This window comes from Taudactylus pleione, unplaced genomic scaffold (genome assembly GCF_031769625.1).
Source record: "Taudactylus pleione unplaced genomic scaffold, aTauple2 ptg001815l, whole genome shotgun sequence".
Taxonomy (NCBI): domain Eukaryota; kingdom Metazoa; phylum Chordata; class Amphibia; order Anura; family Myobatrachidae; genus Taudactylus; species Taudactylus pleione.
The window spans coordinates 154,483-170,292 of NW_028286212.1; the positions used below are offsets into that span (position 1 = coordinate 154,483).

The window sequence follows — 15,810 nt, forward strand, 5'->3', positions numbered from 1 at the left end:
CGTGTACTTCACAATATAAACCAGTAAAGTCGTAAAAATTACATGTTGCTTTAACAACTAGTTAAATTACTAAAGGGCAGGAGCGTCATTTGGAAAAATACAGACGTGCTGACAAGCCACTTTTTTTTTTTGTAATACATATTTTATAAATTTTTAAAAGTATACCCACAGTTAATAAATATATTAGAATTATGGAAATCATTTGTTATTTTAAATCAAGTTGTCCTGCTGTAATGATTACTTTTATGCAATTTTTTTCCTCGTAATTTCAACATATTTGTAACCTGTTCTCAAGGTGATGGCTATGGGTTTTTTTTTTTTGCCTAATCACCTGCTGAAATACTGATAATTCCTGAATGTTTAGTATGGATTTCTCAATGTAAACAGCCGGCCACAAACTACGGATGTGTCCTCACACACTGGGGGAGATGTATTAACCACCGAAGTGGCATCAGCGCACGTTATGTGCGCTAATACCCCTTCTCCCTTGTATGATCGGGGGACTGGGAGGTAAATGACAGGGGAGCTATCTACTAGATAGCAGCACCGGCAATAGCCTGAGCAATGTATGAACGGTCAGATCACCTGATCGTTCCGCCCGCTGTAGCTGTCGCTATCGACAGCTACAGCATCGCGATGCCCTACCCCCACAGCAGGGACAGCGCTGTCCCTGCTGCTGTGCCGGCTCCAGGATGCACGCGGGATCTTGCGATACTTGCGAGATCTTGCGCACGCTCAGTGGAGTCCGCCAGGACTGAGACACAGCTCATCTGCACTAGGCTGATGCGCTGTGGTCTCTAGCGGGGATCGCCGAAGGGGAGCATTATCACTCCACTGCTCCTGCCGATGAGATGTTAATATATCTCATCGGTAGTGCTTCCTGCTTCGTCTCGGTAATGAGGTGAAGCAGGAAGCGTTATAGCAGCACGATAAGTGCCGCTATAATACATCCCCCCCACTGTGTCTTTCCACTGCGGCAAGTAGCACCTCTCAGCGCGTCAGGTCCCATAGGACTCGGTTGTCTTTCTCGCTCTAAATGTGTGTCTTTTTTTGCATAAATAGAACCACTGGAATGGACACAGCTACACTGCTAGATTGCACTGATCAATTTGATGTACGACATTTGTATATCTGAGTGCGAATGAATCTGTATACGAAGTGTTACGATACCATTGCAGCACGTTTTCTCACACCAAGTTCAGTTGTGCGTAAACTGTATAAGGGGCTATACTGTATGGCTTAACATGTATAAGGGTTACTACTGTGTGGCATAACGTGTAAGGGGCGTTACAGTGTGGCATAATGTGTGAAACGGGGGATTACTTAGTGTGGCATAACATGTAAGAGGCATTACTGTGTGGCATAATGTGTAATAAGGGGGATTACTTAGTGTGGCATAATGTCTAAGGGGCATTACTGTGTCACGAAACCACACCCTCTTTTCAAAAGAACACCCTCTTTGTTTTTATTGGGGGTTTTTTTCTTTGTTGGGAGAGGGGGAAATTACTGCCTTGCTCCATGTGACAAAAATCCTAGTTTCAGCCCCATCCAAGGCTTAGTACATAGACCTCAAAATGCCAACCAATCAGCTCCTATCCAGAGGCATCACAGGGTCTGGTGGCACCTAGAGCACACTCTGGATACCCCCTGCGTGCCAGACTGAAAAGGGGGCATGGCCTAAATAAAGGGACGTGGTGGGATCCCGATAACATCACTCTGGGGAAGTCTGCACTGTCGGCTCCTCCTCTATGACAGGAGCTGCAGGAGAACATCACACTGCAGCACCCGGCTCCTGTCACTGTAGAGGAGTCGGCATTTTGGTGTCTTCCCCTCCGAAGGTGACACGCGGATGCTGCCCGCGCCCCCCCCTCATGACACCACTGCTCCTGTCATTTTTCAAACACAGCCTATAAAGTGACAGTTAGGAGCTGATTGGGTGGTACCACATCTCTCTCCACTTTAAATTTCTCTCCAAGGCTTGATACATCTCCACCATAGTAACTGAATGCTTTGTACTTACCGAGAGTTTACTTCTGCAAGAAGTATTTTACATTGTCTGCAAAGCAAGTTATACTGTAGCTTTTATATTATATTTCTTTTTTAAATACATTTTATATTAAAACTGCTAAAATCATTTTTTTAGTATAATTACACCTTGAGATGTACTTTAGCCGTCATGCTGTCCTTGATGAATTGGTAGGCTGTGCTATTTACTGGTTGAGTGGCTACCACCAAGCCACAGCCAAATTGGTCCACCACAGCCCTTGATGACGCGATTCACTGCCAAGTGCATCTTCATGGCATGGGCTACTGTAAATTCTTTCAAGTATAACCTCCACATTGGCAGGATCATCGTATCCTTCCTGACATGAAATATCAGAGGAAAGTTCAGCATACAAAATAATACCCAAATGCTTGGCTGCCCCAGTGAGCACTGTTGGGGATCAAATGAGAGGAAATGGAAGATGCATCACCCGCCCCACCCCAGACACTGCCTAGACCAGGCCATACCTCAAATCTCAGCACCAAGGCAAGAAGTAGACTTGTGAGGCAAGCCACGGAAAGGCCAACTATCACTGTGCAGGAGCTACAGAGTTCTGGCATGGGGGTGCACTAGTCAGCCACATCAAGGATTCTGCATACAACTGGTCTGGATGAGAGGGAGGCTAGAAAAAAAGCCATTATCCATGGAAAACCACATCAAAGCACGTCTGGATTTGCCAGAGAACATCAGAGTGACCCATCTAAACTGTTGGATAAGGCTTTATGGTCAGATGAGAAAGAAAAATTTAGCTTTTTTATCAACCCGATTCAAAATGCTATGTTTGGTGCCAACCTGACACTGCCCATTCCTCATTCCCCAGCAAGGATCATCCCTGAAGTGAAGTATGGGGGTGACAGCATCATGTAATGGGGCTACTTTTCCTCACTGGGAACTGAGGACCTCATTCAGAGTCGGTCGTTGCGGCCGCACGGTCGTAAGGGAAAAGGGTCTGGATATGCAAATGATGCACTCGCAAGTTGCGTCGTTAAGATCGGATCGTTAGCTGGACGACCAAGGGGAGGATGTGGCCGTAAGACAAGAAATACGCCCCCTTCTTGTACGCATTACACGTCATCTCCGGGCATATAAGGATTAATCGAGTCCATCGGGAACCATCGGAACTGGTCGTAGAGCTTAAGGTTGACCATACCCTCTCTTAAGCTCTACGATCATGTCAGTGTAAAAACCTCCTATGTCACGTGTGCTATGACACTACTTTGTTAATTATGCACTCCCATAAAACACCATTTGCAAAGTCAGGCACGCCTGCGTTCGGATCTCCACTCCCCCGTTCACAAGCACTTTCCCCTGTTACCACCCACAAGTGCCTCATTCTGTCACTCAAACTAACGACCTGGCCAAGTTCAAGGAGAGAGATATTTCCGATCGTAACAGCTAGTTTGCGTACGCGCATTGCGGATTTTACGCATGCGCAGTTTAGCGAACATCGGTGGCGTACGACCGTGCAGCCGCAACGACCGACTTTGAATGAGGTTCTGAGTATCTTGTTAAAATTGAACGATGGATGGATGGTGCAAAATACATGGAGATACTGCAAGACAACCTGCTAGAGAACGAAAGCTTCGCCTTTCAGCAGGACAGTGATCCCAAGCACCGCCATGGGTGAAGAATGACCAAGTCCAGATTGAGAATCTAATTGAGAATCTGTGGCACTATTTGAAAACAGCAGTCCACAAGTGTCATCCAATCAGGATGTAGTCGGCATCCCAACAGCATACTTGCCGATATCCTGGATGCCCCTTCCGGGAGCGAGCAGCCAGGTCGGCTTAGCAGTCTTAGTCCCGGCTCCAGAATCCCGGCCGCTGACATCCGACGGTGATTAGGGTTAGGCACTAGTGGGAGAGTTAGGGTTAGGCACTTGGGGGAGGATTAGGGTTAGGCACTAGGGGGAGGGTTAGGCACTAGGAGAAGGGTTAGGGTTAGGCACTAGGGGGAGGGTTAGGGTTAGGCACTAGGGGGAGGGTTAGGCACAAGTGTTAGGCAGTAGGGGGAGGGTTAGGCACTAGGGTTAGGGTTAGGCACTAGGGGGAGGGTTAGGGTTAGGCACTAGGGGAGGGTTAGGCACTAGGGGAGGGTTAGGGTTAGGCACTAGGGGGAGGGTTAGGGTTAGGCACTAGGGTTAGGCACTAGGGGGAGGGTTAGGGTTAGGCACTAGGGGGAGGGTTAGGGTTAGGCACTAGGGGGAGGGTTAGGGTTAGGTACTAGGAGGAGGGTTAGGGTTAGGCACTAGGGGGAGGGTTAGGGTTAGGCACTAGGGGGAGGGTTAGGGTTAGGCACTAGGAGGAGGGTTAGGCACTAGGGGAAGGGTTATGAGTAGGCTGCAGGAGGGCAGGGTTAGGGTTAGGCTGAAGGGGGGGTTAGGGTTAGGCTGTGGGAATGATGGGTTAGGGGGAGGGTTAGGATACTTACCAAATTCTGTCAGGATTCTGACTGTCGGGATCCCGTACCCAACCCATCCAATCAACCTGATTGGTGGAGCCAATCTGCAAACCTGGTAGAAACTTACCCAAACGGGCTTCAAGCTATTATTGCTCATAAGGTGTACTGCCATGTAACAGTCTGCAGGGTTGAATATTCAAACAAGCTGTAGACAAATAACACATTTGTAATTCATTTTAAAGAGCCTCCTGGTTCACAACAAAAGTACTGTCTGGAACAATCAGTGTGTTATTTGTAAAGAAGACAAATCTGTTGACTATTTAAGGGGTTTAAGTGAGTTTTACCTTTGTACTTGGAAACAGCAGCCAGTGCTACTTTCGCAAAGCTACAAATACTTATGGCCCAGCCTGCTGGCAATGATGTAGCCACTGTGACCTATAATAATTAGGGATGATGCTGCTGCTCTCCCATCACCACCGTACAATGTACAGATGATTACAGACGTTATGCAGGGCCAGTGTGTGTTCTGCTAATGCAGTACAGTGGTACTGAGCTTCTACATGTTTGCTCTGTTTATAAATATATCCCGCAAGACCTAGGGATGTGCTGAATGATTCCATATTTAGGGCAACTTTACCAGAAACCTCATGAATCAAACTTGACTTCTCTGTTTTCTGCTCCAGGGAAATATTATACTTTATGTATCTTCCAGGTTAACATCTTGTAATACGCCAAGGAGCCGACATACAGCCCACAGTGTAAACACTGTCACTGAACAGTAAATACGGATAATAATTAAGGGTGAAATGTAGCGGTAAGGATTTTACTTCTGGATTGCGGCGATAAGTGACTTTTTTTGTAATATATTTACATTAAGAAAATATTGCAACCGGGCAATACAGGAGTGGTAAGGGTTAATTTGTCGCTTTGTGCGGCCAGTCTCTGCCCTTTTGTGCAAACCTACTTGCGTCGTCAAATAGGCCCCTTACGGTAGTTTTACATGGAGACGGCAAAAAATTGTAAAAGTAAAATTACATTTACAAACAAATACATAAAAAAAATTGAAACAGTTAAAAACCTTTGAACATTAAAAAAAATATCCATAAATGATTGCATAAATACAATGTTGTTTGGTAATAATGGAAACTGGCTACAAGAGATTTGCATTACTGGGTGGAGAGCACAAGATGTGTCTACTGACTATACTATAGACTATCTGGACTCAATTTATTTTTTCCACATATCAGGCAGGAATTAGGGAGATCTAAGAACAATGGGCCTGATTCAGAGCCGCTCGTAAGCGGCCGCTCGTTCGCTCCGAGCGATGTTTGCCCAACTGCGCATCCGTACGGATCGTTATACGCATGCACGAACCAGTCAGTGCGGCCGAAATTCATGTGCTCGCAAAATAGCGAATGCCTGATAATTTTAGTGACAGAAAGAGGCGTATGTGGGTGGTAACAGGGGAAGGTGCTTGAAAACGGGGAGTGGAGATCCGATCGCAGGCGAGCTTAAAGGTCAAAACGGGCATTTTATGGGTGTGCATAATTAAAATAGCAGCGTCATTGACCACGTCACTGGGTTATTTTATAGCCAGAACTGCTCGCAAAATTGTGGTAGCAAAAACCAACCACAAGAATAGCGAGCAGTTCATACGCTGGTCGATGTACTCGATTAATCTGATAAATAGCGGACATGACGTAGGATGTGAGTGGCCAGGGGGCGTAGTTTCCCAAAAAACGACCGCAAGTTTTGTTCGCTCGTTCAGACTTAGAGGCGTGAACAGACCGCAAAGAGCGAACAGTTCATTTGAATAGCCACCCCTTTTTTTTGAACGAACGACCGCAAATAGCGACCGGCTCTGAATCAGGCCCAATATTCTTTCTTATGGTGCGTGCACACATAGCGATTTAACTACACGATTTGCACGATAATGATATCGATCATATCATTATTGTGCCGTTTTAGGCACCATCCAATGTCAAATCGACCAGCGATCACGTATGGGCGATAGCGATATCGCCCATCGCCTGTGCATGCTGGTCAACCTGCCCAATATCGAGCTGGTTACTATAGGGACGCTAGAGTCGCTAGCAAGTTGGTGGTGTGCTGGATTATCTACATAGATCATCCAACACACCAGGGAGGGTGCAGTACGATGTGCCAGCGATATCGCATCGTTGGCAGGCCGCTACGTGTGTACGCAGCATTACCTTAATGGTGTATACAATCGGTCAGATATGTCAGATGAACGATTGAACGATTTGAACGATATCTGACTGCATTAAAATGAATCGAATTGTCCAAATCTGACTGCAAACACGTCATCTGACAATCGGGTACGCGCATCGTTCATCGTTGAAGGCACACGTCACAATTTCTGTCAGATATGAACGGTTGAACGATTTTTAAAATCGTTATCGTTCAGATCTGACAGAAAATCTGACCGCGTCTATGCACCATCAGACCGACAGACGTTTTATCTGGCAGCCTGCCAGCCCGCAGATGTCTGCGGCATACACTGTGCGATATCTCACAGTGTATTAGCCCCGACATCTGTCTCCGGGGAGGAGACATTTCCCTGTTCCTTCCATGGGAAGGAACACAGGAAATGTCTGTCTGTCTGTCGGCCGCGGCTGGGCATACACTGCCCGATGTGGCCAATATTTTAAATCATAAATATTGCCTTTGCCGGGCATGCTGGACAATCCGTCATGCCCGACCGAGCGATATTTAACCCTCGGTCGCCCGCACACACGCTACAATTACGAGGGTGATCTGCGGATATCGGGCGGATCGCCCCGATAATTGTAGCGTGTTTGGCCAGAAACAAAAAAGGGCTTTAGCTGTATATATATATATATATATATATATATATATATAAATTATACCAATGTATAAACAACAACTTGCCACGATGCCTGCAATGTGAAATAATACTTATCGGATGGATGCGGCACTCGGGGACTTGTTTCCTAAGGCTTTAATACCAACAGCAACGTTTCAGTGCCACCAACAAGGCACTGTCCTCAGGCTAGTGCCTTGTTGGTGGCACTAGCATGTACATTGCAGGCATCGTGGCAAGTTGTTGTTTATACCTAGGAGAGCCGGATACATTGGTATAATTTATATATATATATATTGTGAGGTGTGAGGTGTTCAGAATAGACTAGAGATGAGCGGGTTCGGATTTACTCGGATCTCAAAACGGCATTTTACTGGCTATCGGCTATCACGTGTTTTGGATAGCCAATAAAATAAATCCGAACTTGCGGTAAAAAGGTGAAAAGAACCGAGTAAATCCGAACCCGCTCATCTCTAATATACACACACACACATATATATATATATATATATATATATATAATATATATATATATATATATATATATATACACACAGGTGTGCAGGTTCGGTTCCCAGAGAATCGACGATAACGGAATTTAGTCCCGGTTCAGATCTTCTTACAGCCCAGAACTCGGATTTTAACACCAAATTTGTGTTTTGGATTGCATGGTAACAGGCAGGGCTGGATTGAGGGCCACATGGGCCTGGAGCTGAAAATGACCAAGGGCCTATTATGAGAAGCAGAGGAAGTGTGGCCAGTGCCATGTGGGCGTGTACACCCCTATACTCTAAGCCCCAATGTCTCCCTAAATATGTAAAAGACAAAAAATGCTTAATTTTGTGAGGTAAATATAAATACAATTTTACTACTTATGATTTATGGCCGACTGTGTGGAGAGCAGATGGCCAGTCAACATCAAGTTGTCATGACAATGGGCCTATTTTTATGTTGAGGCCTGGAGCTGTAGCTCCATCCGCTCCATTGTTAATCTGGCCCTGGTAACAGGTCGTAGTGACATAATTTTAGCAGGTTTTGCAAAACCAAAACCATAACACGAATATGAATCCAGTCACAAAACCAAAACACGGGGTCGGCGCATATTGCTAATATATATATATATTAGGAGCATTTTCAGGGCCGAAACTAGTGTTTTTGTCACTCGGGGCAAGACAGTAATTTGGCGCCTCCCTCCCCCTGGTAATTCCCCCCCAGCAGTGCCCCCATAGTAATGCCCCTTCAGTAGTGCACCTATAGTAATGCCAGCTGAGGTAATGCCCCTGTACTAGTGGCCATATGGTAATGTTCCCATAGTAATGCCCCTGTAGTGCTCATATGGTAATGCCCCCATAGTAATGCCCCTGTAGTGCCCAAATAGTAATGCCCCTGTAGTCCCCATATAGTAATGCCCTCTAGTAATGCCCATGTAGTAATACACTTGGTAATGCCCCTGTAGTGCCCCATAGTAATGCCCCTGTAGAGCCTCCTGGTAATGCACCTGTAGTGCCCATGTAGTAATACCCCTAGTTATGTCCCTGTAGTGCCCATTTAGTAATGCCCCTGTAGTGCCCATGTAGAGCCCCCTGCTAATGCCTCTGTAGAGCCCCCTGGTAATCTGGTAATTCCCCTGTAGTGCCCCCTGGTAATGCCCTGTAGAGCCCCCTGGTAGTGCCACTTACACACACACACAAAAAAAGAAATACCTTAAACCCCGCTCCTGCATCCGCCGCCGTTGGGTCCGCCCGGCTGCTCCTCTGAACTATTGCCTGTGGGGAGAGCCGGAAGCTGGAGTTCAGGAGAGAACTCCAGCCTCCGGCTAGCGCGGAGCTGCAGAGAAGAGCTGGGCGCCCGCTGGTAATAACATCTCAGCGGGTGCCCGCCTTAAAGTCTCCCTGCGGCGCCGGGCTGGAGGTCACTGACGCCGGGTGCAGCGGTGCACCCGGTGCACGTGCACCTCCAGCCCCCCCCCTAGTTGCGGCCCTGGCATTTTTTATTATATTTTGCGGGAGAAAAAACAAAACAAAAAGTTTTTTTTGTTTTTTTTTATATATCCATCCATTGGTAGAGTCATCCCTCCCAGAACCTGTTATTGAAATGTTAACATTTCAAGGTTACTAAATAAAAGAAATACTGTTCTGGGAGTTAGTGGGAAACAGCCGTTAACTGTACAATTTATTCACAAATGCGCAATCAGGAACGACAAAAAGAAATCACGCTGAAAGCCTTGCTGACAATTGTTATCAGAAATCCATTTTGTGTTAACCAGCAGCTATATATCTGCCGGCGCAGTTTGATTTACAAATGCCGTTCGGAGCAAGTTCAGAAATGGAGTTTGAAGTAGTTGGTGCTTCTAGACCTCTTGACAGGTTTGTGGGTGAGAAGAATACGAAGTAGGGGCGCCCCTGGCACATTAATTATTCATGACTTCAGTGTCTCTCTGGCTAATAATCCCTTAGTGATGCCTGGCATAGTATGTGTATCACAGCCTATTAATGAGACACCGTCCTGATTCGGTTGTAATCAACCAATATTTTCGGGAATGCGCAGACGCCGGAGTGGCAATGCTCGTCTCGCGATGATGCTGTGGCTCTGGTCGCAGTGCCCTGTTAGTTGCAGCTTGATTGACAGGCTGCAAGTGTTTTTCGGGGAGGCAACTGAGAGAGCGTTCCAAAAAAAAAAAAGGGGCGTGCTGGCCCCATTTTCTGGGCATGCTACAGCCAGTGGCTGGGTCCTCGGACAGTTTCACTGACCCAGGCAGCGTAGTTTTGCTGAGAATCCTGAATGACCTAAGGTGACACTGGGTGGGTATGGCCGGATTTCATGTGACATTCAGGCATGAACTGATATTTGATGCCTGCTAATTGTGCCTGGGTGTATATTGTGAGGTACTGTAACAACTTGCAATAAAACTTTCATAGATATTTGAAAAAGCCCCCAAATAGCGGTGCGAAACTATTCAGAGCTCGGACACAGGACCCAAATTTGTTATCCGCAGTCATCTACCATTACCCCAGGAGATCCGGAGAGACTTACACCTCACAGCTTAATCGGACGCTCACCTAGCGCTGAGGTCGAGGCGGGGCTGCAGACGTGATCTACAGGACTTTTCATATATGCAATGTAGTCGCGGCCCCCGATCCTCCCATTGGAGATATTGCCTCCCTCATATGCATTTATGTCCAGCTTGAGCGGTTACCACTAGCAACATCCACTATTGTTGCCGGATACCTCTCACCGGAGAAGTGACAGTGTTCAATTTATTTCTTCTCGATTTCTCCTGAGTGCATGACTTCATGTGATTTGGTCTGGAAGCCTATCCATCCAATTATTATGTATGACATATAGAGATATACTACCAAGTACATTACTATTTGAATGAGACTCTGGTCATACTGCAGGTGCTGAATAAAACTCTTGATTAGTGGTATATACCAGTTCTTTTGTAGGATCCACCTCCTTTAGATATATTGAAGCTATTATCTGTGATTTTTTTTCATAGTAATTATTAGGGGTGTGCACCGGCCACTTTTCGTGTTTTGTGTTTTGGTTTTGGATCTGGATCTTTCTTCGTGTTTTGGATCTGGATTGGTTTTGCCAAAACCACCCTTCCGTGTTTTGGGATCTGGGTTTTGTGTTTTGGATCTGGATTTTTTCTTAAAAAATAAAAAAAAACGCTAAAAATCACATAAAATGGGCCTTTTTTTGTTCCTACGCTATTAATAACCCCAATAACATTAATTTCCACTAATTTCCACTCTATTCTGAACACCTCACACCTCACAATATTGTTTTTAGGCCAAAAGGTTGCACCGAGGTAGCTGGATGACTATGCTAAGCGACACAAGTGGGCGGCACAAACACGTGGCCCATCTAGGAGTGGCACTGCAGTGGCAGACAGGAAGCCAATCAGCGTTATGGTGCCCATTTGCATGTAGCACGAACCCGGGAGATCCGTGCTACATGCATCTGTGTGATTGGCACAGAGCAATGACAGGTCCGTGAGACCCGTCCGTGCTGCTGTGGTAAAAAAACAAAACAAAACCTGTGTAAAAATAGAAAAAAATGGCGTGCACCCCCCCCAAAAAAGAGCAACCAGCCCCGGGCATTAGTAACCCAGTGCTGGGTGTGCTTAAATACAGGGGACAAACGACGTAGGGGTCCCCTGTACTTAAGCACAACCAGCACCGGGCTAGTCAGAACCAGCGCTGGTTGCCAAAATACGGGGGACAAACGACGTAGGGGTCCCCCGTATTCTGCGCAACCAGCTCTGGGCTCTGATCCGGTCCTGGTTCTGGAAATACAGGGGAAAAAAATTAGTAGGGTTCCCCTGTATGTTCCAGGACCAGCACTGGACTTTTTCTAGCGGGGGGCTGATGCCACAGCCAGGGGAGCCCCTTCACCAGGCCCCCCAGCCGCAGCATCAGCCCTGACCGCTAGTCAGCCCAGGCCGGGGATCCCTGGCGAGCTGGGGACCCCCCCAATAAAGGTTGTGCAGAATACGGACCAGGACCGGATCAGAGCCCAGAGCTGGTTGCGCAGAATACGGGGGACCCCTACGTCGTTTGTCCCCCGTATTTTGGCAACCAGCGCTGGTTCTGACTAGCCCGGTGCTGGTTGTGCTTAAGTACAGGGGACCCCTACGTCGTTTGTCCCCTGTATTTAAGCACACCCAGCACTGGGTCACTAATGCCCGGGGCTAGTTGCTCTTTTTTGGGGGGGGGCACGCCATTTTTTTCTTTTTTTACACAGGTTTTTTTTTTTTTTACCACAGCAGCACAGACGGGTCTCACGGACCCGTCAGTGCTCTGTGTCAATGACACAGATGCAAGTAGCACGGATCTCCTGGTCCGTGCGTGCATCTGTGTCATTGAAATACACAGCAGCACAGACGGGTCTCACTGACCCATCTGTGTTCTGTGTCACTGTCAGTCACACAGATGCATGTAGCACGGATCTCACGAGTCCGTGCTACATGCAAATGAGCACCATAATGCTGATTGGCTGAGAGCCGTGACAGACGGCTCTGTCAGCCAATCAGCACTTTGCCCATTAAAGGCAAAGGCATTTTTTTTTAAATGGCCGCTCGAGGCAAAACCTCGAGATCCGACAGCAGATCTCGAGGTTTTGCCTCGGGAGAGGGATCCGGGGCAGACAGGGAGATCCGAGCTTGGACTCGGATTGCCCCGGATCCCCGAAGTTCGGGTGGGTTCGGTTCTCAGGGAACCGAACCCGCTCATCCCTAGTAATTATAGTGTATATGACATTTTGATGTTCTTTTTTAAAATATTTCATTGAATATATATATATTTTTTTGTTTTATTTTGACCGGTCAAATTGATATATTGTACTAATGTCTGTCTGATATGAAATAATTTTGCATAAATTATTTTTATTTTTAGCCATATTTTTCATTCATACCAATTAGCGCAGAGAATTAAAGTCTTTCATAGATATTAACAAATACATATTTCAATCTCCCTTACCTCTCGGGTTCAATGTGCAGCAAATGTAGAATTAAGTCAAAAGACTGGTACAGACATACATACAGTACATTGGCATCAGTGGCGGTTTAAGGTGCGGGCTAGCAGGGCCTGTTGCCCAGATTGCCATAGCCTGAAACAGAGGCACTCACCACCGCATGGCTCTGGAAAACTCCTCCCTCCACTCACCCGCTGGCGTTATTGGGTATACGCTCAGGGGGAGGGAAGGGGCGTGGCAGCGCAGCACAGGACTGCGCTGGGCACAGAGTAGCCTAGCGCCGGCCCTGATTGGGGGAGTATTATTGCAGCACTTATCGTGCAACTAGACCTCTTCCTGCTTCACCTCTTATCATGGCCAAGCAGGAAGTAACACATACTTACCTACTCTCCTGGAAGGTGCGGGTGGCTTCTTATTTTTTTTGGGTAGTCCTCCGTACCCCTGTAAGAGTGGACGGATCTCCTGCATCCCGCCCACTCCCTATTGAAGTGATAATGCCATGAACCACTGGTCGGGAGGGGGCGGGTCATTTTAGCCCCGCCTCATCCCCACTAACATTTTGCTGTGACAAGGGCGGGACCTAATGATGTGCCAGCACGGCACCATCCACTAAAGAGGGCAGCTCCCAGAGAGGAGCCTTTCACAGTAGGCAATTATGAAGTCATAACGCCAAGATGTATTAAGATTCTTCCAGCCAGAGTGGGGTAGAGAAAACCTCTCCTTTCCGATGGTCCCTGCAGGTCCTATAGCAGGGTATGCGGGCTGCTCTCTGGGTAGGAGGCTTTTCCCAGTACCGCCAAGGCAAAAAGACACAGCTGTCTCCAGTAAGAGTAGTGTTTTTGTGTAGAAATGTGATAGGGAATATGAATTGAAAGCTCCACTGGGTCAGGGACTGATGTGAATGACAAAATAGTCTCTGTAAAATGCTGAGGAATATGTGAGCGCTATATAAATAACTGGTAATAAATAAAATAAATAACTCTGCGGCCCATAGTAATGATAATGGGGTGACTAAACAGAGGAAAGCAAAATAAAAATAAAAAAAATCACCATTGCTGTGAGAAGTCATTAATCGCATTAATATGGCTTAATAAATAGGCCCTAAATTCTGTAAATGTCAAAAAATAACCCAGACTCACGCAGACGCACATGCCGGCAGTTTGGCGGGCACAGCGGGGAGCCTGGGAGGTTAGCCGGCTCTTTAGTGCTTTCGCACAATGACTGGTTCACAGCAGGTGTTGGCTGCACTACTGTTAGAATCATTTGCTGATTTGCAGCGTTTGCTTTGCCCATAAAGATCTGTGTCCTCTTCCAGCGGCAATCCTTTACAAATACCAAATGATAAAATCAGCAATAGCACTGCGCACATTCATATTTATTTCATCCCCTTACTTCCAGATTCTAGACATTTCCTATAGTCTCACAAATAATTCCTAGCAAAAAACAAATTAAATAAATAAATCTGCTGGTAGATTAGTATTTTAGATTTTAATAATAAAAAAATACAATTTTTCAAATATTTTTTTAAATGAAAGAAAGATTATTCATGATTAGGAAGTAAGAACTAGCATAATTGTTATATCCATTATCTACAATATTTCATAAAGAACAAATATGACACCTTTTTTTTTTTTTTTATTCGGGCTCTTAAATAAGTAATGTTTTCACTGATCCCAGAGCACATTTCTCCGTGCCAAAGTAGTTAAAGGCAGGCTCTGCTTAAGGGGTCTTTAAATATGTATGTCGTGGTGTGTTTTATGTGTTTTGATCTCTATCCATTGATTTTCCTCCAATCCTCCAGGTGCTATTTAAAAGAAAATATATATATATTTTATATACAGAAAAAATCATAAATGAAATAAATTATAGTTACTTGAGAAGGGATCTTAATTCTCGTCCTTTCCCATCTGAGCCGGCATGAAAATTGCAGAGAGATATAAAATTTTCTAATATGTAACGGGGTGACATACATACCAACGCGTTTCACTGACAAATCCTGACGTCGGGAGGTTACACTTCTCAAAGCTGCAAAAGCAGTAAAAGGCAGAAGGATATATATATATATATATATATATATACTGTATATATATATATATATATATACATACAGTATATATACACACACACATATATATATATATATATATATATAGATATATACAGTGGTCGAAGTGGGGCGGTATACGGCGGTATGATATACCGCCACTTCCCGTCCCCACTTCATCTTAGCCACAGAAGAGAGACTGTACCAGCGCTGGGATCCAGTATAGGATCCCAGTGCTGAAACAGCGACGGCAATGTGTAGAGATGTGTCCCGCATGGGACACATCTCGATCGGCGGCGGTGGCATGTAGCTGGGACAGAGCATTGTGTCGTGGCTGCACTAAGTAACAGCAAGCTCTGGCCGCCAGCCAATCGCGGTGCTCGCGGGCCACCAGCCAATGAGAAGCTGCCAGGCGGCAGCTTCTCATTGGCTCACGGCGGAGCTCTATTAGCTGTATGTAGCCGGGACAGAGCATCGGGTCCCGGCTACACGTAAGCAGCTCTCTTTGGCCGCAATGTTTAGAGATGTGCCCCGCAGGGGACACATCTCGATCGGCGGCGGTGGCATGTACATGGGACAGAGCATTGGGTCCCGGCTACACTAAGTAAGCACGCTCTGGCCGCCAGCCAATCCGTGTGTATTACAGACACAAACTATAAAAAGTATTGGTTCACTGAGGCGTGGCTTGGAAGCCATATTGAGTGGACGCAGGTGTTTAGAGCTCCTGGCTTCCTCTTAGGATATACGAGGCCCCCCCAGGCTAATTTCACCCAGACCGTGCCCAGTCTGCTCCCGCGGTCACCCGCCTACTTTGTGGCCTGTTCCTGGTGCCCTACACAGCCCTACTGCAGCAGTGCAGACAACGGCCTACCTCCTGTGCTGAATCTCTGGGACGACAGACTGGACGCGGCCTTACAGGCCGTAGAGGATTTCTCACCCCTGGCTCCCGGTGTCTGCACGAGGTGAGAAATCCTCTATGGCCCTCTCTCCAGGCTGTTG

At 46.4% G+C, this 15,810-nt stretch overlaps 1 protein-coding gene across 1 annotated transcript in view; it reads right to left on the bottom strand.

Annotated features, from left to right (window-relative positions):
* Positions 1-13,968: 13,968 nt before the first annotated feature.
* The window catches only part of LOC148436328 (catenin alpha-2-like), a 227,060-nt gene continuing 225,218 nt past the window's right edge, over positions 13,969-15,810 (bottom strand). The window contains exon 8 of the mRNA XM_088465042.1: positions 13,969-14,090. Within this exon, the coding sequence (XP_088321168.1) occupies positions 13,969-14,090 (122 nt within the window). The remainder of the gene's footprint in view (positions 14,091-15,810) is intronic.